The sequence below is a fragment of the Doryrhamphus excisus genome, chromosome 21, assembly GCF_030265055.1.
Source record: "Doryrhamphus excisus isolate RoL2022-K1 chromosome 21, RoL_Dexc_1.0, whole genome shotgun sequence".
Classification (NCBI taxonomy): domain Eukaryota; kingdom Metazoa; phylum Chordata; class Actinopteri; order Syngnathiformes; family Syngnathidae; genus Doryrhamphus; species Doryrhamphus excisus.
The window spans coordinates 448649-474046 of NC_080486.1; the positions used below are offsets into that span (position 1 = coordinate 448649).

Sequence of the window (25398 nt, forward strand, 5' to 3'; positions counted from 1 at the left end):
TCAGTCATATGCCCAACACTGCCCTCTAGTGACATTTTCTGGTCCTGCTGGCCTCTTTTGGAGACCAACGTGAAAGAACCTGTGGCTCTTCTCAACGAGCAGCATGTCTCGAAGTGGACGTTTGGACACCCCGCAATAAGGAGTGACTTGACACAGGTCCCGTCTAAATCTTTTATTCATCCAGTAAGTTTAAAACACACATGGAAGATGATTCAGGCTCTTCGTGTCTCTTTAGTGTTACATTGCAGCAAAAGCGAGTGTATATACATAGTATACAAAGGCAGATATACAGGAAATATACAGAATAGAATGTACAGCGTTCAGAAAAAAAGTAGACTTGAAATTCAGTCAAAGCAGTCATACCAACATAGTCGTGTGCAAGCTGAGAAGGTCACAGTGGGTCATAAAGGATGAAGGTGTAAGGAAACAAGCTGTTGAGTGTTTTGTCATCGTGGAGAAACTATGAGACCATGTCCCCCGGTCTGACAAATATTTCCATCCCCTTTTATCGATTTCTGAGGTGTGCAAAACCCCAAGTGTTGGTAAGAGGACCTCAATTGATTTTGTCAATGACACGTTCCATACTTATCGTGGGGAAACATAGGACATATCTATAGAATGGAAAACTGGATTCTCTTGCACATTAAGGAGCCATAAAAGTTCAAGAAATTTGATACAAAAATACATGTATATCTTTTTGGAAAACTAAATTTTTTTGCACGTTACGGAGCCATAAAAGTTAAAGAAATTTGATACAAAAATACATGTGTATCTCTTTGGAAAACGGAATCCTTTTGCACATTACGGCGCCATAAAAGTTAAGAAATTTGATACAAAAATACATGTATATCTCTTATATCAAAAATGCAGTCATGTGAAAAGTTGACAGATTGTTTTGCAGCTAAGCATACAATTAAATAACATATTAGAATAAAATGGAAATTACAACCTTATGTTGTACTTTCCGATGCGTACATACAAGGAACGGTTAATGACAGATAGCAAAGTAACACTACTGTACATATTCACAAAGCTCAAGCGTTCTATTTTACATGTGAACAAATCTGCATCATTCATTTGAATGACGACTCACCCAATTTCCAGCTGCGGGCATCATCCAGTTGAGAATATTCCATTGAAGGGTGTTCATCCCTGGCTTAGTGAAACATAGTAAGGAACATATCTACTGCCTGTTTTCCTTCAAATAGCCGAGCAGTCAGTGAAGATGATCATCTACTCCAGCCATTATCTATTTGAGGTTTTCCAATGTGTGGGGCAGGCCTCTCCTGGGTCACCTTCTAAGCGAGCCTGTACCTTGATAGTTGCCGTGATGGACTCCTGGTGTAAACATCGGTGCATTCCTTGTCCCCACGTGTCCCGCATCAACAGACGCAAAGCCAATCACAACTTCATAGACACTCCATCCTCCAGCAGGACACTTAATGCAGCTCAGGAGATAACTGGAGCTCGTCACCAAGACTCAGACACTGGAGGAGGTCTCCCTCTCTTGACTCTTCTGCAGCGGACAGGCTCTGGAAATATGGCAGTGGTCCAGAAAGGTTTTCTAGAGACTGAATGGACAACCTTATTTTCTGACTCTGCACAGGAAGTTTCTCTTCCTTAAAGCTCCATGACTGTCCAGCAGAGGAGGTAAGTTGATTGCCCACATTCCCTGTTGGTATTTGGAGATCTTCGTCTTTAATGGCGAGACTGGCGGACTTGGTCTTTGCTGCGTGGTAATGCACAGCATGGGCAATGGACATTTGGGCTATTTCCTGACCGTGTATGGCGAGGGGCAGTTGGGCATCTTCCTTAACACTGACTGCCATGGAGGCAGGAAGTTCCAGATGTTCCAGTGGTATTTGGACATTTACCTCAGGTCTCATGGCCCCTGCCACCATCCTTTGGCTGTATTTGCTCAGAAGCTTGGAGGAGCCTGTTATGGCGTGACCCTGCACAGCCGGGCCCAGTTGAGTTTCTACTTTTATGTTCCCTGGTAGCGCAGGGTTGTCAAATAGCTTGATGATGAACTGTTGGGATTCCTCTAAACCCAGAACCTTACCGGACTCCTCAGTCTCGGCATGTACTGCCAGGGGCTCAGGCTCAAAATGTTCCAGTAACAACTGGAACCCATCCCCGACGCTCTGGAGCTCTATCTGAGACGCAGGGGACAGAAGCATGCAATCTAGGAGATTGAGCGCCTGATCATTCTCTAGAGCCTCTCCCTGCGTCTGTCCATCAGGAGCAATCGAAATGTCATTGTTGACGCATGGAAGCTGTGTAAACTTTTCTTCCAGCGTCGCCGCATCCACCGACTCTTCAGAACTGAGCGCTGAAGGAGGTTGGGAGCTGTAATGCATCGTCTCTGGCGTGTCCGCACCAGTCGTCGCTGACGAAGAGTCCAGTTCTTCAGACCCCATCAAGCCTGACTGCACCGGGGCAAGACACATGCTCATACTGTTGGCGTGTGGAAGTTCAGGATCCGGCGTATCCTCTGCAATAAGAACATGCAAGCCAATCAACCCACTGTGATGTTTGCTCCACCTATTCAACCTGAAAGCCAAAGGAAGTTGCAAGTGGCAGCATTTTGACAAACAAGGTGAGAAACATTGAATTCAAGAAATGGTTTTGATCTTGCTGCCACATCATGTCTTTGGCAATGATCAGTGAAGATCCAGTGAAGGGAAAGGAACGTTAAATGAGCATTTATCCTTTTCACTCATCGTTTCTACGATTTAACAATTCTATAATGCATGTAAAACTCCAAAAACCTGTTACCAAAGACTGTTACCATGTATTAGCCAGCCAATAGGCTGCTAACATAATAGGCATAAGGTAACCGAGGTTCCACTGTATTGATACCACTTACTTGAAACATTGGTGGGAAGTTTGCTTTTCCGCCGCTTCCTGCGTTTCCCCTTTAAAAAAGGAACAAGGTGTTATCAGTTTCACTCATTGGTTTGTGTTGACAAGTTGCACTCACATAGTTTTCACACGTGGACCAGCGAGGATATAGCTGAGCGTGGCGTCGTTTCTGAGCATCTGCCTCTTCGTAGTATTTATCCCGATCCGCCTGCGGCAGCAGCTTCCACTGCGTACGCAGAAGAACTTACTCAGCCGTGCCCAAAACACAAACCACACACAACGTAGCGTGGCACACCCTCCATGGTTGGGTATTTAACACAAAATAGGGTGATGCACCCTCCATGGTTGGGTATTTAACACAAAATAGGGTGATGCACCCTCCATGGTTGGGTATTTAACACGAAGTACGGTGATATACCCTCCATGGTTGGGTATTTAACACAAAGTAGGGTGACGCACCCTCCATGGTTGGGTATTTAACACAAAGTAAGGTGATATACCCTCCATGGTTGGGTATTTAACAAAGGATGACGTTAATATTCTTCTCTGGGACTGCTTGCGTGTGCCAGCGTTGAGACGCTGTCTCTTTATATGTAGCTTGCTCTTCTCCAGCAGGCGTCTGCAGCTGTGTGTCAGATGGACCGTGCTCAAGCTCAACCAAGTCACCTCTGACATGGCCCACACGTCATGGTGGCTTCGCCAGCCAAGAGCACGTATTTTGGCCAGTCTAAAGTGGGTCACCACCCACCAGTGAGGGCGTAACGGCCCCGACTGGTCCTTATCCCCAGAAGTATGACAATGGCATATGATATTATGAAATGTGTGCAACTGAGGTGAGCCAACCTACCATTTTACCAAGAGCCACGTGAACAGATGCGCTGTCTCTCTTTTCCAGCTGCATGGTGACTATTTCTCTGTACTTATTAGCAAACAACATGAAAGCATTTGGCGGTTTCTTTATGTACGGCCGATCCCGCACGTGCTCGGTCTTCCTGGAATTACTGAAATAAGCGTAGCAAAAGGATAAACATTATTTGTCATTTCTCAGGGTGCCGATTAAGTGTGTCCTAAATGTAGACTGCTGCGTATTACAGTTTGAAACAGACATCCATCACTTAGCAGCCAAATAGCTTGTTGCCTTCTTTCTTCCATGGAAATCTTACATTGATGTGAAGATGTTTTGGGGAGGAGCTGCAGACATTAAGGGATGTACCTGCTCAAACAAAATCTCTCCATTCCTACATGGATATGAAATAGAAAGGTCAACGGGGAGGCTAAGAATATTCCAGTAACAGTTTGAGGCTTTGACTCACATAAAGCCAACAGGAACCATCTGAGGGGTTCCAGGCGTCATCATCATCCCAGACGGCGCCCTCATCTAAGCAAACACACAGGAAGTGCTCAGCACCAACGCTAGCGTAGTTTTCGAGTGCAGTTCTCGATAAAGGAGGCCTACCATTGGTTGAGGGTGTGGTCCCAGGATGTTTTGGACTGGCCATTGATGCTGTAGCTGCTGTCGTTTCAAGGGGATATGAATTGTGACATAAGTTTCAAAGGCTTTAGCATGTCATGTTTGCAAAGCTAAAATGATGACCACACGTGTTTACATCCATTTCCTTTCTGATTTCCAGAAGAATATCCTCTCATTCCATTCGGGCTCCTTTTGAACATATTACAATCCCAGAGAAAAAGGCATTCCCAGGACGGCCCAATGAAAATATCCTGTATGTTTACATGCACTAAAACTGTTTGTCTCGCCATTATTTGCCCGCCTATGTAAATGCAGCCTCCAGGCAGTATCTGTATCTGGGCAAGGCATGTTGTAGAAGACAATGCTACGTGGGATGTGCTCAGGCTTCTTCTCAGGTATTATTAATGAACGACAGGGCAGCTGTAACGCCACAATAAGAGCTCATCTTATTGTAAATCTTTTCAAGCGATGACTTTCTGACAACAGAGCCACCCCCTGCTGCCCTGGGCCTCGCCCCAACACCAGCCTGGCCAAATGTGGCAACCATGCTTGCCACCATGGGCGGTGGCTGCCGGAGGCTGCTGGAGGCTGCTGGGGGCTGCTGGAGGCTAACGCAAGCCAACCTCCACAGGACCAACGGGTGGGCTGCCAATAGTGTTGTGATGGACTGGCTTGGCAGGGATTGGTTACTCACCTGGCTGTGATTATGGAAGCTGCCGTGACTACTGAGGTGAACGGCCGGCCTAATTTGCTGCGGTACGTTGTACATGTTGGGGGTGGTCATCATGGTAGCCGGCTGCGGAAAGCGGGGCCCCACGGGGAAGGTGGGGAGCAGAGGTCTAGAATGACAGTCTGGCCTGATGGGGTGCATTGTCATTCAAATCCTGTTAGCAAAGCCTGATCTTGATCCTAAACACCTGCCGCCGATCGATTCAACCAAGTAAAGATACCTGAGTTACGTAACGCTGCTAAAAATATGACGGGAACTTTGCCAAACGCTCATTTTACTACGTCTGTGTCGCCTAAAGCATGCTAAAAAGAGTAAACAATGGAGTCTCCAATGCCATACCTGTTCAAAGTTAACCAGCACTGCTGATGTAACTGGATGTCTATGCGGGCATGATGTTTAGTGACATTACAAAGGAACCAAGGTAACAACATAAAGCCATTACCTTATGTCAAAGCCTCCAAAGAGGATGGTTTTTTTCTACCCTGAGTGGCAGGTGCCAGGTCAAGTACAGGGCAGCGTTGCCAGGTCTGCTTCCTGTAAGCCACCTTTTTTTCCTTGAAAGCCACTTGCAGGAGGTACGGGCTGTGGTCTCCTGGGCTGGCTTTGGACAGCGTGGTTGCTTATTTGAGCTTTTCTGTGACTGTGAATGCCCCCGATAGTCTCCCAGCTCCCCACAACAAACACAACATTGTTTGTCCTGGTCCCAAACGATGATGGCTCTTTGGCGGAGGCCGGATCCTGGGGAGGCCTTCAAAAGACTTAAGGCCCTGTCCACGCAGAAGTGGGGGTGGAACAAAACGTGCATCCTTGCTGTGCATCCAGATGGGAACTTGATCACAGTGAGACAAGGATGTACTACACCAGGCACACCTACGTGTGGCGCTGCAAACACAGATGCCACCATGCAGCACAGCAGACAATAGAAGCACAAAGTCCGCTTTCTCAGGCTCACCTGGACTAGGACCAAGTGGAGTGACCTCTGCGGCTCGTTTAGGAGTTGGAGAATGTGGAATATTCAGATATTATGTTGCCGACGGGTCGTTGACGTCATCGTTTTCAGAAACAAGCAAGTTGCTTGTCTACATGGAAACGACAGATTTTGAAAAAATACCATTTCAGCTCACCCAGTGTGGATGAGAAGCTGAAAGCAGGAAATACCTTCTCCTGAAGAGCTTTCCCCGTGGATTAGTTCCTGCAACATAAGACAAAATGGAGCCAAGAAAGTTGCAAGTGGCAGCACTTTGCTAAAGAACAGGACTAAACACCTAGCAAACCACCAAGGTGGTGTCATTATTGATCTCGCTACCACATCGTGTCTTCGATGAAGGTCAAAGTAACCTTAAATGTTCTTTTATCTCTTTCATTCATCATCCATATGCACGGCCAGTTGTTGTATGCATGTCAAGGACCCTGGCCAAAGAAACTTGGAGGCTCTAGGGTTCAGTTTGTCTACCAGTTGATTCTGGCCGTGACTTTCGTAGGATCCAAGAAAAGTCAGTGGGTTTCACGTGACACAGATCCTTAAGAACTTCCAGTTCCTCTGGAGGAAACCAGATAAGACCATCTTTGCTTCGCATGATATGGGTGGCCTGCAGCAGACATCCATCCATCCCATCCAGAACTCCACACAGAGATGCCCGACATGCGAGGCGTGACATAAACACTCTCCTTGGAAAACCTAAGCATTTAAGGATACATTTAAACAACCTTTCCTAGCAAAAATAAACACAAAGCATACCGCATGTTTGCTCACATTGGAATAAACACACTCAATCATCATCATCATCATCATCATAACTCATCATAACTTTTATTTGGAATACCCTTAGGGTATTAAAGGGTATTAAAGGGTATAAAAGTTTACTGGGAAGGGAGGAATAAAGCAGGACAATCAGTTTTGGTAAAGTCACAGGCCCTATCCCCTATAGTCTTGAGGTGTCCCCCATGGTCCTAGTATGTCCCCCATGGTCCTGGAATGTCTCCCATGTTCCTAGGATGTCACACATGGTCCTGGGATGTCTCCCATGTTCCTAGGATGTCACACATGGTCCATGAGGTGTCCCCCATTGTCTTGGGATGTCCCTCATGATCTTGAGCTAACCACCCCCCATGGTCCTGGTATGTCCTCTATGGTCCTGGTATATCCCCCATGGTCCTGGGGTGTCTCCCACGGTCTTGGGGTGTCCCCCATGGCACTGGGGTGTCTCCCATGCTTCTGGGATGTCCCCCATGGTCCTGGAATGTCCTTCATGGCCATGGAATGCCCCCCATGGTCCTGGGGTCCCCTTCTTGGTCCTGGGGTATGATGTATAATCTACTTCAATGTGGATGTAAGTGTAGTGTAAGTGTCGTGCACCGCTGGAGGTAAGAAGGAGTGGAAGGAATGAGGACGTGAGCAAGTGTACCTGTGGATGAGTGTTGAGGAGCGTGCACTGTATTCGGGCACGCGCTCCGAGCAGCCGGTGTGCCGCCACAGAGCTGTCTGACAAACCTTTTGCCCTTTTAGGGGCTGTTTTCCGTGTGCTCCGTGTTGTTCTTTTTCTTCTCATCAAGGGACATTTGGTCCAACGGGCACACAAGTGCCTTCCTCAGAAAGTGAAAGTTTACTTAGAGGACGTTACGACAGGCCGTTAACGTCACAGGCAGGGGAAGAAAGGAGCGCTTGATTTGCTGACCTGCACTGTCAGGGCAGTCTGCCCTCTTTGGGGTCTTTTGTAAATGATCAGCTATCTGAGCTATTTTTACTGTGGATGTCATTTCCTCACATAGGTCTGATAAATATGGCACAGATAAACAATACAGCAGAGATCATGTGGCCTTTTGGGGGGAGGCCCCCACCCTGACGTACAAGATGAGACATAGTGAAAAAGTAGAAGATGACAAACGACTTCTTTATGCTTGCTAATCAGCAAATCAACTGCAAAAACTTGGAATTGATCTTTAAATCGGTACCTTGGTGTGAACTGAACGCCTGAAGTCAAAAGTTGCATAACATTCATATGTTGCATAAGTTGCATAACGTCTTAGATGCATATAGACGCAGGCATGTAGGCCCCTTTCCAGACATCTATTTTTGTACTTGTACATTCAATAAGTAGCAGCTGTGTATTCTTGCTGATATTCATCCCGCAGTAAAGCTTAGCAGGGTTGTTTTGTTGCATCGTCCTGAAGTCAGGAAGTGGCGTGCAACTCAGGACCACTTGGATCCATCCTTCTGGATGAAGTGGATGAAGGGGAATATTGTTCCGCTTACCGGCGTGGGTGCTTCCTGGGCTCCTGGGCTCCATGTGCAGCAGCCCGGCACAGTGCAGCGTACGTCAGAGTACGCCGTGTACTCTGCTATTTTCACTCATCAATGATTTCATCATGTGACCCATCAAAGGGCACACGGTGCTGTCTTTGTGACTGGGAGCATAACTGTTTTGAAGCGGGTGGCCTGAGATGATGGGATCGCATCATCGAGGAGGCGATAGGCTCGATACAATGGGTGGTATCACTGTCGGATCAAAACTAGCGATGCAATTGATATTTGTCACTTCTCTTCTCTTGTGGCTATTGTTATATTTCTAATGATGCTTATAGACGGAGGAAGCAGCATCTGCAGATATTCACATTGGAATTCATGTGATTTGATGTTCCTTTCCAAATGTTTTCATTGAGGGTCAAATGCAATTAAAGGATGCAGGGGAACTTTGATATTCTTGACTTTAATTGATTTTTTTTTCATGAGACTATGCTAAAAGCGCTCCAGTGTAGGCCAAGGGATGCTACACTGTTCAATATATTTCTATACGAATTATTAGTGCGAAATTTTCATTTACCAATAATTAATATTTCAATGTTTGTAAAGTCCCATGTGATGTATACAATATTCCCATTGGAAAAATGGGCCACATAAGACCCCGGTGTCACAGGTTGTAGAGCCCTGTGTTAACGCACCCTGTGAAAAGGTTATGTACAGTATGTACGGGTGTTATTTGTTCTGCAAATTGTTCAACCTGTCATTTATTGACTGGACTGGATTTAAAAGTGACTTGTTTTACTGGTGTAGTCACGGGTTTCTTTTTAACCGTCAAAGGTTAGTGAGGAACTTTGGCAAGGCCGCCCAGTGTTTCTTATCGACTGCTTTAAAAGGGGGGACGCGACTTTGCGGGATGCATTCAATGATGCCACACTAAGTCGTCTTCGTCCGAACCATAGCGTTATACTATTTAGCTGTGTATTTTAAATAACTTTATACAACAACATTAGTTTTGTGGAAACTGTTTGATTTATGTTTTAGTTTCATGAAGGCATGCAAGCGGTAAACGTTTAAACATCTTTATCACCATTTGAAAGTACCTTTAGCACATTTAAATAGTTTTTTGTTTGGTTTGCTTTTAAAATTGTTATTTTACCAAAAAAAATCACAACAACAAAGAAAAAGAAATACACGTTAAAAACCGCAGTTCGTTACATTTTCTAACGTTTCAGGTTGTGTGGTCTTGAATGCCTCCCCCGTCGGGGACCGATCTGTAAATAAGGAACAGGTTGAGCTTGCAAAGTTCCTCACTTAGCAGGTTGAGACTTTTCGAGGTGATGGCTGGCATCGTTTGGACGCGGTGTGTCAACTGGACCTTCATGAAAGCTCTTAAAGGCAACCGAATCCCGACAGCTCGTCCGTTTTACCGGGCAACGTCGACCAGGATGGCCGGCGTCCTCACGGTAAATATTGTTGCATTTGACTGCCGCCCTTCGCCGACTCCACACTCGGTGGGTGTATTTCATTCAACCAAGTAAATATGTTTGACTTGTATGACTTTTCTGTGAGCAGAGTGGTCGGACAGCAGTGGTGGTGGGACTGCCCGCTCTCTCCTGCCTGCTGTATGGATCTGTATGGATCCACAAGGTGCGGACCTCTGCTGTGGTCCTGGCGCTAGAACAAGGTAAACATTCCAGTCTGTGACTTCCATTCAAGTCTGAGGCGGTGAAACATGTTTTTTTCCTGTGAATAGAGGAGGTTTTGGAGCAGGCGGACTACCTTTACAGCTGTGCCGAGACAGAGAAACTCTACCAGCTTCTACTGCAGCACAAGCACAGGTGAGGACCACCTGATTCTCTGGTGGACGTTCATATGAAGAACACCTCAAACCGCACAGACGGTCATGTTTCATGTGACATCCGGGCATGAGATGAACATGATATCACATCCTAAATGTTTGTCCATTCACATGCACGCCGTGTCAACGTGCACAGCGATAACGCAGAGTTCCTGTGGCGGCTGGCGCGAGCTTCACGTGACATGTCGGTGCTCCCTGACACGGGTGCGGGAAGGAAGCAGCAGTTGATGTACGAGGCCTTCGAATACGCCAAAAAAGCTCTGGAGAAAGACGACACGTGTTTTGCAGCACACAAGGCAAGGAGACTCGACCTCTCCACCTTTTATTTTGGACCTGAATGAGGACGTGGTGTCAAGATGTTCCATCCCACAGTGGTACGCCATATGCATCAGTGATGTGGGGGATTACGAGGGCGTCAAGGTGAAAATTGGAAATTCCTACATCATACGAGAACATCTGGAGGTGAGAGACACGTCGGGGGAACATGTTCCATGCCCGCATCCTAATCCTCTTTCGCTGTGTTCTCCTCCCAGCGAGCCCTGCAGCTCAATCCCAAAGATGCCACGTCGTTACACATCCTGGGATACTGGTGAGGCTCTTCTCTAATTGGCTGGCTGGACTCACCTTCAACTCACCTTCAACTCACCTTGTACTCAAACGTTCTCTTCGTGACGCTTGTCAGCAGCAGCTTTTATTGTGCAGCCTCACTTTTATTTTGAAAGATGAACGAGTTCAAGCAGGAACACCCATCCTGTCTTCTCTACACATGATTAAGACTTCTAATAATAACAATCAAATATGACGGAATAGTAATAATATAGTATATGATATAGTCTTAGTAATAATCTATGATGGAATATTAATGTACAGTACGTGATATAGTCTTAGTAATCATGTCCGTGGTGTACTTGGAGGTGTTTTGCTTTTGCCGAGCTGCCGTGGTACCAACGCAAGGTGGCGGCGGTGATCTTTGCGTGTCCTCCCACGTCCACGTACGAGGAGGTGAGTGTTGCGTTCAGGCGGCCGTGAGAAGTGACTTTTACAGACGTGTTCCTCCCGCCCCCTCCCAGGCTTTGCAGTTCTTCTTGCAAGCTGAGCAGGGTGAGTAAGACCTGAACTGACGTTTTGCGTTGCCGGCAAAGCGTGAACGTTCCTGTGTTTTGTCTTCCAAGTGGATCCCAACTTCTACAGCAAAAACCTGCTGATGCTGGGGAAGACCTACATGGCTCTGAAGGACGAGCGGCAGGCTGTGCTGTGGTTGGAGAAAGCTAAAGATTACCCCGCGCACACGCTGGAGGACAAGGAGGTACATGGAAATACACATCACCATCCCTGACCTGACGATGAGGATCTACTGGTCCTCGTGTTCCACATGAGAAGATGTCAGGTGCGTTTGTGTTTGTTGCGTTCAGGTCCACAAAGAAGCTGTTGACCTCTTAAAGAAGTTCAGATGAAGCTTTGATGGGACCTCTAGGACTTGAACTTGATGTCATTCCTGCCTTGACGACACATGTCCAAACATCTCCAGCTTTCCACCGTCGTGTCATTTCTACCAAGTAAAAGCCCAGTCATGCCAGGGGGCGGGGTCAGTCACATATTTATTTCTCTCTCGTCTTCAAATGGCTCAAGCTCATAATATGCAAGGGCCCTTCTGTACAGTGGTGGCTGTTTACAGTTGCAATATACACCCAATATGCTAAACTGGGGGATCAATGCAGCCCCCGCCCCCACCCCGGAAACGCTCTGTGATGTGACAAGGCAAGGGTGGCTCTTGTACTTCATAGTCATCATGGTATAAAGTATGTAATCATGGTATAAAGTATGTAATCATGGTATAAAGTATGTAATGTAATGTAGTTTGTACGATGGAGAGTATGTTCATCCACAGGAAGTACACCTTTGATCCAATGTACCGTCCGTGTCATCATCCCTTCCTTCCTTGACTGGAAGACGTTTTGCTTTTACAGTGGAAGTCCCTTATGTCAGCAACGTGGTAATTCAACCATTAATCACTGATTAATCCATCATCCACTTAATCATCCACACATTTGGTATTTGAGTCATCTTTATTTGAAAAAGTAAATATCCTGCCTACCCAGCCTCTGTAATGCCAGTCTTTCTTTCCTGCGTCATGCATGAAAGCAGCCATGATGGTTGGCGTTTTAGGGAGAGGAGATGCCAGCTATGACTTTGGATAACAGTGATGGCCGTTCTGCCTCTTCTGTATCGGATATGTTACCAAGCGTCCATATTGATTTGGTAAGAGCATGCTGAGCATTCACACCAAACGTCTGGAGGACCGTAAACCTTCCCAAGACTTTCTCACGTCCACCACTACGTTGTGAAGGCCTTTAAGACCTGAGACCATCCTCTCATTCAGCACAGGGGTCGGTCGTGGAGGAAATGAGAGCAGCCTCGTTTCTTCAGGTTATTCATCCATTAGTGGCTGGTACGTTTGGACAGATGACTGACACCAGTCAAGCCCGCCTCGCTGCAGCACGCGCACCTCGTCACCCCTCCCAGATACCTTCAACATGTCCCAGGAAGTGTTCTGTCCTCCATTATCGCTGCTGTAACCTCCTTCGTCTGCTGGGAAGGGATGAGGATGACGAGCTGGCGTGTGCGGGGGGGGGGGGCCCACAGCAGTCTTATCATCCGAGGTAGCCATGCAAGCGCAAACAAAATACTTGGAAAAGGAACGAGTGGATAAAAAGGAAGCTTTTCCCAAAAGGAAATAGAAATCAACACTCCCTTGTAAAATACTTTTATCAGATGTAAAAGCCTGACAATCATTGGGATCAACACAATTTCATTCCGACTAAAGTAACGGGGTTGCACCCCCCCCCACCCCCCAGGCTGTCCAATCACATTCAATAAACCATCAATAAGGATAGGCATTCTGTGCATTAGCGGATTCCCACCGGTAGGGGCGCTGTTGATTCCGTCCCAATTAGCTTGTTGTCCAAGAAGAACATGACGAGATCTCGTCATCCAAAGTGTGGCCGGGGGAGGGAGGGGGCTCGGTATATTGTAAAAGCTACAATTCATTATTAATAAGCTATTTATTGATATGATACTAATTCGGTGGACACACACACAGTCTTTCAAATCACGTGAAAGTGCAGATTATTCATCTTCAGACGGGAATATCGATCAATCAAAGCAGATTTATGATTGCCAATATTGACTTTTCATGCGAGCGTTTTCTAAGCGGAAGTAAACATGACACCGCCTTCCTGTTGGTGGGACTCGCCCATCCATCAAAGCTGGTTGGTTCCGACGGGGGGCGGGGGGGGGTAATGTAATGTAAGCCAACACTGCCATCTCGTGGCCAAAAGATGCAAGTTGGCATATGACACCGGGGGTGCAACTACGTTACTTTCTCATGATTCTGATTTTTGTTGTAATATATATCCGCTTGCTTTTATGGGTAAAGGTAGTATTTTACAGGGAGCTTTGACTTTATCTTGTTTATCCTGGGGGGGGTAGTTTGTGGGCGTGTCAGGCACCAGAATCCTCCACTCTCCGCTTTTAAAGCTCTATAGAACTAGAGCTAGAAGTCTTTGTAAAGGCCGTCCATCTTTCAAATATCCATGTTTCTGTGGTGAAACAGAAAGGGTCGGGATGCTTGCATATTTCCAGAGACGGTCTGGTAAAACAGGACGCTGCAAATGAGGATTTGGTTTCAAAGGCTAAAGTAGCTTATATACATCGGTGGCTATCTTGTGCAATTATCGGATTGATTTGGGTGGAACACATCAGTGACGGCCAGGAGGAGGGCCAACTCGCTCTACTCTTGGCCGAATCCTTCCGTTTCCTCGATGGCGAAGAGGAGCTTCTCTTTGAGCTGCTCAAAGCTTTTGTAGGGGGGCAGGTCCAGACGGTTGAAGCTGCACAGACAGACAGACAGACCAAACCAGTCAGGAGCAGCGTACCGTGATTGGCCCTCGGATACAGTCTGTGGCTTATTCATCCATCAGTCGTCCGCCCTTCAAGGTTCCACTGTATCCTCCACAAGAAGAATCCACTCACCATGTGTGGCTTCTGGGGAGCCATGTTTCCTTTCCCACCTTCTCAATGCAGAACTTCTGAGGCCCGTTGCTTCCTACAGAGGAAACCAAAAGCTTAGCGAGGAGACAAAGGAAGTGTGTAATTAGCGAGCGGGAAGTGCGTGTCCCCGGCTGACCCATGAGCTCAGCGAAGCCGCCGAGAGGAAGCCTGCAGGTTCCAGTGACGAACTGCATGAGGCGCAGACGCACTTCGTTGTCCACTTCTTTCACCAGCTGCCGGCGAGGAGGGAAGAGAAGATGCAAACATCACTTGGACTCAATGCAACAGCAACACTGATAGCCCCATGCTTCTCCATCTGGTCCACAATCGCCAGAAGACAAGAACTACTCCACGGGCAGGCCTCCCAACGTTGGAGGCCGAGCACTGTTTTAGCGTTCCTGAGCATCAGGAAAGGAAGATGTTGTGGATTTAGGACTTGGGCAGGTGTGTGACGGTACCTGCCAGAACCAGATGATCTGTTTGCTGTTCCTGGTGTAGTGGCGATACACGGTGTTCCTCTGCCAGTCCTGCAGGTCAACCTCTTGCATGCCACACAGCATCACCTGGGCGCACGTGCACACGTGCAACGCATGAATGACAAGGGCGACACGAGACCGCGACCAAAAGGGAAGCAGGACTGCCAAGGGCTGGTGGAGCGTAACAACGTGCATAGGAAGAATAATAAGAACGTGCTGACATGATGGAGGTGGAGCCTGTGTCCCATTATGTGCCGTCTTAGCTAACTATCTTAGCTTACAATGTTTACAACACACAGCAAAGACAAAGCCATGTCTCCCATCAGGATTGTGGATGATTTAAAGTGAGCAAGGATTTTGCAGGCTGTTAATAATATTATTATACAGCACCAGTCATGACAGTTTATACAGCATTTGCTTGTCCAAGTAGGACATCCGGAGTTAGGGCTCCAGTTCCAGAAGAGAAGACTATGGCTGAATCCAGAATGCTAAGAAGTTAGAAACAAGCCCAGTGGAGGACGTGGAGGATTATGAGGGCGCGGCACAATCAGGAATGGTAATGGCGCTTACCTCCAGCTCCTTTTCATCAAAATACTGCAGCCACTGAAGCGGCACCACCTCATTAAAACCGTCCAGGAAGGCTTTGGTTTGACCTTCAACGCCACGGGAGAACCTCCACTCGGCCATTAAACTGCAAGCCACATGAAACATGTCACATGTCACATCACACGGGAGGATGCATTCCTGCTGCCAAAGAGGAGCTAGGGTCTGGACCTGATGTACTCTTCCTTGTTCTCCTCCGTAACCAAGACATTGGCGCCGTCGGCTTTCAGGTCATGGGAGGTGATTTTCCCCAAGATTTCCATGTCTACTGAGAAGTACATCTCCAGACCACACTCCTCGATGTTGTTGTCCCTGGGGAGGAAGAGACTGAGCATCAAACATGACCAATGGAAACACAAACACGTCAACAGATGCACGCTAGCTTTTCTTCTCAAGACCGATGTGGTACCTGGAACCTTTTACATCCTTTTACTTTATTTATTTACATGTGGAGGTAAGAAGGACTGGAAGAAGTCCTAAGGAAACATCATGACACGACTGCTATCAGGACAAGCAGAGTATAGAGGGGGAGGAGCACTGGCTGTGGCCCAGCAAGGTGCACTGTATTCGGGCACACACTCCGAGCAGCCAGTGTGACGCCACGTAGGTCTCTGGCAAAGCTTTGGCCCTCTTCAAACACTGGCGCTCACCTTCCTTCACCTTGGCCTGGTAATTATTCTGTTTATTTGTAAACCTGCAGTCAATCTACAAAGCAAAACCATTGTGACAATACTCACCTGATCCATATGAGGGAGTTGTAGAACTCGGGGTCAATGGACTCCAAGTCCTTGAGGAGGAGCTTCTTGTTGAGCATGCGTTTGTAGAAGGGGAGGGAGAAGCCGGTGTCGATGAACTTTCCATGGAAAAGTGCCTGAGACGTGAAAAAGCCAATAGAGCACCTGGTACTTTAGATTCACACGACCAACACTCAAGGCTAACGTGGAAATGATTGATGACATGGCCTTGACTAATTCATGACAGAATGGGAAGGTTCAATGTTCAGCGTGTCGAGCAGCCATGTTCCCGTCCATGGAGAAATATTCCTAGCAGCTCTTTATGCTCCCACATATTTACTTTTGCTGCTTCAGGCATGTGAGCCGAGTCTGTCTGTTGGAAAGACGTCCTGTGGTACACGCAGCCATGACGCCAACCTTTCCTTCTTATAGTAGTTATTAATACGTGCTGTTATTATTTGTTTCAAATCCCATTTCCCGTATTTTTTCTGCTGCCAAGTGTGGCCTTCCATGTGATGGGGATTGGTTTTGCGTGCGTACCATGGCAATAAATCGTCCGATGAAGCAGAAGTAGGAAAGGTGGTCCGGGTTGATGGCAGAGGCCGGGTTGATCTGCAGACAGTAGTTGCTCTTGCCAGCGTACTCAAACAGGCAGTACATGGGGTTCAACACTTCATGGGACAACAGGAAGAACCACTCCCTGAACAGGAGAAGGCACAAAGCAAATAGCATCATGCTAAGCTACAGCGTGCGTCAAGTCCTACGGCCGCCGGTCCAGGCCAGTCTTGCCATAGCCGCTGCATGTCTCCACCATCCATTCATCTCAGGATGTGTGGCTGATACTTAGGCATAAGGATATTATTATTATGATAGCATTACCGTGCTAAGCCTCCATAGTCAAGACCCTCCTCCCCTCTGAAGATGACGTAAAGTCTCCGCCTCAAGTCGTAAGGTTTCAGGGCCATGATCTACAAGCACACACACACACACACACACACACACACACACACACACACACACACACAGCGTTGGTGACACGGTTACTGAGCATGTGTGTGTTCACAATGCTGGACAGTAGCACTTGTAGTACTACAGCAGTACTAGTATGCATTGACCTGCTGGAAGGAGTCCTCAAACAGCGTCTGTCTGGAGACGGTGATCTTCACGTGGCTCGGGAGAGCATTGGACTGACAAACAAAACGAGAGGACGTTTCATTAGGATGAGGTTTTGTCTGAGATGTGGTAAAATACGGAGAGGAAGACTAACTTGGCACAAGTAGCGAAAATGTGCTAGTTTCCATCGGAAGCTGCGCTCATACGCAATCTGTGGGCCTTTGGTGCTGAACAACGAAAACCATGGAAAAGGTTAGTATGGATCCAGAAAGTGGTTGTGTAACATGCTCCTCAACGAGATGGCCGACATTACAGACTGGCTATTCCGGCAACATCCTTCATGAGCTTCTCATGGAAGATGATGGCCTCGGCGCCGTAACGCCATCCCTCAGCCTTTGGAAGGAGTTCTTACACAGAAGACTTTCCGGTGCGGGGATCACTGAACGTGGTGGTTCTGGTGTTGTGATCTACAAAGTATCGAACCCCTTCCCTTGTGTAGCGGATCTCCCAGCCCTCGGGGAGGGGGTCTTCATTCTGGAGCCTGAAACACAAAGTAGAGACACCCAAACAAAACAAGGTTAGAACTAAATAGGACTAGATGAAAACAACTGCTAATGTGTCAGTCTATGTGATCTATGTCTTATTTTCACTGATTATTCATACTATGTTGTCAAGGTGACAATAGGGTGTTACTTTATGTCTAATGTTCAAAACCGGATGTAGAAGATTGTCAACAGGTTCTGTTTGCATTAACTACAAGCATAATCCATGTATTAATACGGAATCATAAATTCATGTATCGCGGTCGGGTCTGGAACCAGCGACCCAGCACAAAGAGGGATTCTGGACTTTATGAAAGTACACGGAGACGTGAACACAGGCTTCACTAGTCAGTGTGCATAGAACGTCTGATGAAAGCTTTGGCATCCAGGTTCATGATGGGAACCTGGGAACAGATGACCTCATTCCCTGTGGGAACAAGGTATCAAACAACGACAATAGTGTTGGCTGATCTCACCCTTGAGTTCGGGGGTCTTCCCACTGTGTTGTCTTGGTGTTGTGGTTGACAAAATACACTCTGTCATTGGAGTCCACACGCCTCTCTGGAAATGATCCAAACAACAAAAGCCACGAGTATTAAAAGGGACGGGACAGTCTAATTTGTAGACACCAATGAAGGGGGGAAGCAACGTTTCAACAGACTGATGATGCGTTGCCAATCGCCAACACTTGAACAAAGTAACGTAGCACCACATAGTATATCACATATATATTTACACACACACACACACACACACACACATACATACTACTTTTCGCCTTCACTCACCCCAACCGGGAGGAAGCGGGCCAAGAGGATCATTCTCAGCCGACATCATGGATGCCTGAAAGGGAGGGATGTATGTACACATAATATTTACTGCAGCTTAGATGTTATTACTGCACTTTCTCCATCACTGTTGTCACGTGCCCGTGGAGCCGTCTCTAGGTTGAGTAATGACGGGAATGGAAGCTAATATCAATGAAAGCGTCTTACGGAGTAGAGGTATCTCTGGTTAAACTGGTGCATGGCTCCCTGCAGCTGGCTGCGTTGGCTCTGCCACTGTTCAAAATTGCGGACCGACTCCATTGTGGGGCGCTGCCACGTGGTGGTGCGGGTGTTGTGGTCCACGTAATAGATCCTGCCCCGGTCATCTACTCGGCGCTCCCATCTAATCCAGAGAGAGAGATTTGAGTCTTTCAAGTACTTGTTCCCCTCTGTGGGCAACATATTCCATTTCACAATGGTTCTATAACGTTACAGTAATACACACACAGTACAATCCTAAACGTGCTGGATCCAATGGAGTGGGAAAACAGAAGCTGGCTGATGAGGCTTACCCTGGTGGCAGTGGCTGTGGCCTTTCCCAGGTAGTGGTCCTGGTGTTGTGGTCTACATAGTATGTTCTCCCATGTGGGTCTTTCCTCTGCTCCCACCTGAGAGGCACAACATGGTCAACGTTGCCAAGAAGAAGCAACGTGACTGTGCAAAAGATGCAGTCTTCACTAAATGCTATTATCCTATTATGGCTGGAGCATATGATGATGCTAGATAGAACGTCATGGATGACACTATACAGTTGGGACTAGAATAGGAGCAAATAGATGCAGGGGGTGGCATTTTTACCCAGGTGGAAGAGGGTCTGAGGCCCCCCCGGCAGGCACCTGTTGTCTGGGTTTGGCTCCGTCCGGTACGGTTGCAGCGCTACTATTGCTCCCACTGGCAGGCGACACGTTGGTTTCTCCCAGTGCTGGGGGGGAGGACAAGGATGACACTGACGTTGTTGAGGCGCTGCCATCCTGTGCTGAGGAGGCGAGTGTGGAGGCGGGGGTGGCGGCGGCCGCAGCGCCGTCACTCGGCTTGGCGGCGGAAGAGGAGGCGGGAGCTTGTGTGCTGGCAGACGGCGGCTGAGAGGCGACATTTGGCCCCATCTCAGAGTCGGGTTGGAGGGCGTCCTCGTGGTTTTCTGTTTGAGGCAACACATCTTCGGTTGTGTCGCTGGACTCCCCGTTGACTGCAGCTGGGAAGGATGAATGTTGGAACACAAGTCATCCACCATGCCCATGGGTCATGTTACCAAGGTAACAGAGTTTTGGGGGCACTCACATCCAGACCAGTTCAACTGTAGCGGATACTACAATGGATCAACTCAGCAGAAGTAGTATGTGCGTACAGCACATTTTACAGCCATTAAATATTGCAGTATCGTTCAGTACAAAGCGAGCATACTCACGAGTCCTACTGGCTGCATCACTGACTGCGGCTTGGTGGCTTGGGGTGGAGCTGGGCGTGATGTCGCCATTGACGACGTGTCCTAGAGACGGGCTACAGGAACTGGAAGGGACCAGACTATCCACACCGTTAGAGGCCGAACAGGAACCTGAGCGCAGGCCCGAGTCTGTCCCATTCACTGTGCTAGAGGTGGAACATCATGAGCACTTGTCAGTAGTAGCCCTTTAGCCATTTGTATACATACACACACACACACACTATCCTGCTAAGTGTTAGCATGCCAACATTAGCATAGCAACCTTTTTTGTTTTAGTTGAAAAAAAAAATATATATATATATATATATATATATCCATCCACTATATCCATTTAAGAAATAAAACACTCCACTATCTAAATAATTCAACCAATTGCTCCTTCATGACTTAGTCAAATGTTTGATTTTTTTTCTTTAAACAAGCAAAAATATGTTTTATTCGATTAATCGAGAAAAATTTTGGTAGCATTCTCGATTACTAAAATATTTGATACCTGCAGACCTAATTAGCATAGTAGCCTTTTAGCCAAGGAATGATTTTCCTCACATGCGTGAGGAGATTTTTAAAGAGTGCATTTTACCTGTTGGCAGCCCTTGTAGACGAGGAAGAGGAGCCTCCATTTTCATGGATGGCATCACCATTCTGTTGGACTTCTGGAAAGAGTGGAGGATATTAAGACAGATATAAGACGGGAGTGAGTGAATAAGGTCATCAGTCCCGCTTGAGGTGCTAAATAAAGCCCAGCCATTGTTGTGATGATGATGATGGTGATTCGTCGTAGTAGGAAGATGATTCAAGTGCGAGTGCATCCCGAGTGTGAAGTGTGAATGTGGTGAGCCCTGGAGAGGTTGAGCAGTTTTATCAGAAGTGAAAAAGCATGACAAAAGGCAAGAGAGGAAGGGCACCGACGGACGAGTCCTGCTGCGACACGCTGGCTGCTTGTTAAAACATGTGGTATGGAATTCACGCTCATGAAGTCCCCTTTCCCGCGGGTTTCCCAAATGACTTCTACTGACTTGCTCCCTGTCGGATTTGTCTAACGACCCAACTTAAACGTACTCGTCCCAAAGTAGATGACAACACGAACGCTGCTTAGCTTACTGGCGCCATTGGGTGCATTTCCATTGGTTAGTGGTGCCTGGTCCTCTGGGTCACCGTCGGTAAGTCCGTCTAGGTAGATGGTCAGCTCCCCTGCAGGCACCACAACTCCCTTGTGATCCACACTCAGCTTCAGCACCTCCTTGACATTGTCCACTGAGAAACAAAATCCAATGCTGTATGTATACTGCATATTATAATCCATCTCCCAATCAGGAGGTGACGCTGCTGCGTGCCTCGTCATCTTACATTTCCTGTCATGCTGCTCCAAGGCTTGCACCAGGTCCAGCGTGGCTCTGCCCAGGAGAGCATCTGCTTTCAGGGTGTGGTGACTCCATACTTTGAAGTCCACTTGGCTCTGCGGTGTTACATTCCTGGTGGTTCAGGAGCACGGTAGAAGAAAGGTTATATATAGCATTTGCAGGATTGACTTACATCAGAAGAACTCCTTTGAAAGTTAGAATAATTAAGAATAATTCTTCCAAGATTAGGAGCGTGAAGAAGGCAAATGTCAGCATGTCTGTGGTACCCTTGCATAGGGACTAGTTGTGGACGTACTACGTGAAATACCACGTCCAATGTACGACAATGCTGACACCCGTGTACCATCAGAGGTGGAAACGTTGCTTCTTACAGAGTTAACCTTTCATCCCATTTGGGACTGGAGGAGCTGTGGGACTTGGCTGTGCGGCGCGACTCCCCGTCTACCGTCACCTCCACGTAGATGGACACTACAAACGAGCTCTTCTTCCTCTTGATTTTGGCACAGGAAACTGGTGAAGAAAAACACACACACGGTTGAAGGACAAGATGTCATGTGAGACATGACCACGTCTGGCTCTTTTCTATGCGTTCTAAAGATATAAAAACAAGTAAAACAAAACAAGAAAAAAAAAACACTTTTTTTGGAATGTTGCCCATCATTCCCAATCCTTATGTGAAATATGGACACATGTATCAATCCACCGAGTGTTTTAAATCCTCCAAATAGGGCAAGATACTGCAACTATGACGTTGCCATCAGTGTACGTGTTAATGCATGATCAGGGGTAGGTTGGTAGAGGGTTTCTTTAGAGGGATCCATAGAAGAACTAGGTGCCTCCCCATGACAGCATTGTAAGCTCGCTGAAAATAACTCCTTTTCTTGTGTCAGAATGCACCGGAAAGCGAAAGATGAGAACATGAACGCTGCTTAGCTTACTGGTGCCATTTGGTGCATTTCATTGTTCATGTTTCACGTAAGGGTCGTGAGTGAAAGACGTGCAGTTTTCAAAGCTTTTCAAGGTAGCGATGACTCCTACAGATACAAATGGTTTACCCCCAATGAATAAGTATTCAATACCACGGTTGTTGGCAATGAAGGCAAAGCGTATCCCTGTGTCAGTAGATGCTAAAACCAAAGTAGACATGTAGAATGTATGAGGAAACGTGTACCATCCAGTCACGGTGCAGTCATGCAGTAATGTATGACCTCCCCACAAGCTCTATAACAAGGCACTTATTGAGTGCACATATAGTATAGTATAGTATAGTATAGTATAGTATAGTATAGTATAGTATAGTATAGTATAGTCAGCATAGCTTGGACCTACCAAGTGCATGGAGCTGTGATGTTCCTCTGTGGTTAGGGCTCGACTCTCCTCTGAGCGAGGCTGTGGCCATGTCCTACACCACACTGGGGAACCTTCACACACACACACACACACACACACACACACACACACACACACACACACACACACACGCCACACTGACAACAGGGTACATGTACTGCACATTCTCCTCACCTCCCTAACGGTGTAGTCTAACTCTGCAACTGTACTGCATTGCATTGGATAACCGCTAACGTTCATCAAAGTTAACCCTAGCATGGCCCCCACAATCCACTTGCATCAGCGAAGTAAAGCACAGCCATAGAGCATTGTGGGACATGTGAGCTCCCAGGTAGGGCTATAAAGGTAGCATGTTTAGCTAAAGAGTCATTCGGCTGTACCGTAAGTGGCCAAGGTGTCCTGTTGGGATACAGTGACATACTTACAATCGCTGTATATGACTTGATGCTCCGGATCAACCCACGCCGTGTCCCATGGTTAGTCTAAAACAGAAGGAAGGCATTTTTAAATCCACCCAATCTGCTCAATGCACAGATGAGCAAAACTATGATGAGCAAAACATATGCGCATTGAAGCTCATTTGACATCTAAGCTAAAATACAAACAGTGTGAGGCATTAAAAGATGTTGATTTGATGTAGTATTCAACACAGACCACTAGGTGTCACTCGTATCACACACGGACTACAATCACCTCACAACAACAACATAATAATCATAACCATAACATGAGCTACTACCAAACAAGCTACTGACCAAACAATATCACTAATGCCAGCTGCTGGTCCTACGGCAGACAGCAGGAAAGTGACCACACGTCCTTGCTATGTGTCCTAGCTTTTCCACGCGCCCTGGAAGGGACTACCTGCTCCTTCTGCCCCACAGATGCTTCCTCAATCCACAGGCCAGTATGTGTGTATGTGTGTGTGTGTGTGTTAATTGGCCCTGGTCTGAATGTACTCACTAACCCTAATGCTCAATGACCTTTGGTAATAACCCTGCTCCAAAAAACAAAGTGATCTCCATTCCCACATTTGTCCTCTCCACTTTGCCCATTTCTTATTCCTATTAAGAAAGTCCTGTGCCAACAGTCCTCCTTCCGGGACCTTCCATGAAGAACGCCCGAAAGTTTCTTTAATGCAAAACAAGGAAATGAGGAGTCCAACAATGACGATGACTTTTTTAATATGATTAAAGTAAAACACTAAAAAATAAGTGTGTGTGAACAAAACCAGAATCAAAGCTCGGTTTTAAGCAAAAAAAATAATAATCATCACGTCAAGAAATTCACACAATCTCTTAAATCGTGCAGCCCTTCTGTTGCACATGCGCAGTGTACATGACATCCTGTAAATAAGACAAATAAGATATAGCTATGTTTGTTGTTGAAAAGAACAAGGTACAGACACATTTTATATGAAATATATCCTTTCATTACTTCGGTTGTTTTAGCGCTATATAAAACATACAATATAAATGAAATTAAACCCATGTTGTGAACACTGGTGCTAACAATCGTTTGCAATAGTTTGGACACAAATCAACTGACTGCTAACATCAACTCTCACTGTGGTTTTTATCTGTCAGCGTCTTTCCCAACACTCCGAGGGATCATGTTGCAAATGTGAACCGATGTTTGAAGCACCTTTGCCGTCATATTGTTAGTAACTGTCAACTAAGGCGTGCTAACCACATTGTGGTCGGCAACGAAATATAATGTCACCCAGATAGCTCGCTAGTTAGCCACATAGCTCGCTAACGCTACATAAAAGCTGCTTCATTTTGCTCCCCTGTGATCAACTACATTAATCGATGGCTACCATTTGTAACCTACGCGGTGATGTGTATCGAGGTGACCAACTGAAAATATATCGTCATAATCGAACAACAAAAGCCACAACTAATGGGTTAGCACACAGAGCTAATGTGACTTAAAGCGAGCCAACGTTACTTACGAGACAGCTAGCCGGCTTGGTAGCTAGCGTTAGCAGAGGTGCTAATGACTGGTCACGGTACGGCGACTCAAATGATTCGCTTGGATGTGGAGGTCAGTCTTTGACAGCAATAAGGACGCCGCAAGGCAGTCGTTTGGTAACTACGAGTCAAACGTAGACAGCGGCGTACCTCGCCCGTTTGTGTCTGAGCTCTCCCACACGCTGGGTCGGCGTCAAAGGCTCCTTATCGGCGCTGTTAAAAGGCCTCCGTCCGTCTGCTACGGTTCTTCCTCCATCCTCGTACACAACACACTAAAAGCTGCACAACGCGACACTCTCCATGCAGCAAAACACAGCGCTGTGTAATAGCGGCACACACAACGCGTAGCGGTCGCTGCAAAGCCTGCACAATATGGCCATGCGGAGATTACACAAACTCATGGACTTTTACCGTGCTCCACTCAACTTTGTGTGCGTGTGTGTGTGTGTTTTAATGCACACTTGCAGCTACTTGCCAGAGTAAACACTGAAAGATCAAACTACTACAAAATATAAGATTTTCTGCAAAACACACTGTAAACTTAAGAGACCCCCTATGATGTGCACCTACTAGAAATGGACAGATTGATCCAGCCCATCAATAACAAGGGCAGTAGCAGTACCAAGTCCTGCTTACCATGTTTGGGTCTGATGGGGCCCCTGATGAGGCTGTGGGATGTCCCCCCACCTCCCGAACCCCGAAGTGTGCTACAAGCAGAAACTTAAAGAAAAATGGCCTTTTCTGCCATATTTGGGTCCAATAG

At 46.8% G+C, this 25398-nt stretch overlaps 4 protein-coding genes across 5 annotated transcripts in view; 2 read left to right on the top strand and 2 right to left on the bottom strand.

Moving 5' to 3' along the window:
• Positions 1-157: 157 nt before the first annotated feature.
• On the bottom strand, positions 158-8382 carry LOC131108423 (transcription factor SOX-9-like). Its single transcript, XM_058059351.1, has 8 exons — positions 8320-8382; positions 4322-4378; positions 4179-4243; positions 4029-4103; positions 3713-3866; positions 2984-3091; positions 2870-2918; positions 158-2494 (listed from the first exon to the last, which is right to left on the bottom strand). The coding sequence occupies exons 2-8, from the start codon at positions 4322-4324 to the stop codon at positions 1440-1442; spliced, it is 1509 nt and encodes a 502-aa protein (XP_057915334.1). The 5' UTR covers positions 4325-4378; positions 8320-8382; the 3' UTR covers positions 158-1439.
• On the top strand, positions 6567-12264 carry rmdn1 (regulator of microtubule dynamics 1). The gene is made up of 10 exons (XM_058059352.1): positions 6567-9770; positions 9880-9991; positions 10061-10145; positions 10302-10461; positions 10538-10627; positions 10699-10754; positions 11080-11167; positions 11236-11266; positions 11338-11471; positions 11578-12264. Exons 1-10 carry the CDS (start codon positions 9645-9647, stop codon positions 11617-11619), a joined length of 924 nt encoding a protein of 307 aa, XP_057915335.1. The 5' UTR covers positions 6567-9644; the 3' UTR covers positions 11620-12264.
• Positions 12203-25068, bottom strand: LOC131108419 (NEDD4-like E3 ubiquitin-protein ligase WWP1). Of its 2 annotated transcripts, none has more exons than XM_058059335.1 (25): positions 24786-25068; positions 23088-23144; positions 22642-22733; positions 21684-21822; positions 21299-21423; positions 21053-21205; positions 20532-20604; positions 19916-20097; positions 19309-19702; positions 19023-19118; positions 18679-18853; positions 18472-18526; positions 18160-18244; positions 17554-17682; positions 17296-17368; positions 17144-17215; positions 16908-16996; positions 16569-16728; positions 16032-16165; positions 15466-15606; positions 15262-15382; positions 14674-14778; positions 14352-14448; positions 14198-14270; positions 12203-14055 (listed from the first exon to the last, which is right to left on the bottom strand). In XM_058059335.1, exons 3-25 carry the CDS (start codon positions 22709-22711, stop codon positions 13956-13958), a joined length of 2841 nt encoding a protein of 946 aa, XP_057915318.1. In that variant the 5' UTR covers positions 22712-22733; positions 23088-23144; positions 24786-25068; the 3' UTR covers positions 12203-13955. The 2 variants fall into 2 exon arrangements, with proteins under 2 accessions (XP_057915318.1, XP_057915319.1); XM_058059336.1 differs by lacking the exon at positions 24786-25068 and adding an exon at positions 24617-24779.
• Positions 24042-25398, top strand: part of LOC131108418 (partitioning defective 3 homolog) — a 192215-nt gene continuing 190858 nt past the window's right edge. Inside the window, exon 1 of the mRNA XM_058059327.1 lies at positions 24042-24060. The gene's annotated coding sequence lies outside the window, so the exon portion shown is untranslated. The remainder of the gene's footprint in view (positions 24061-25398) is intronic.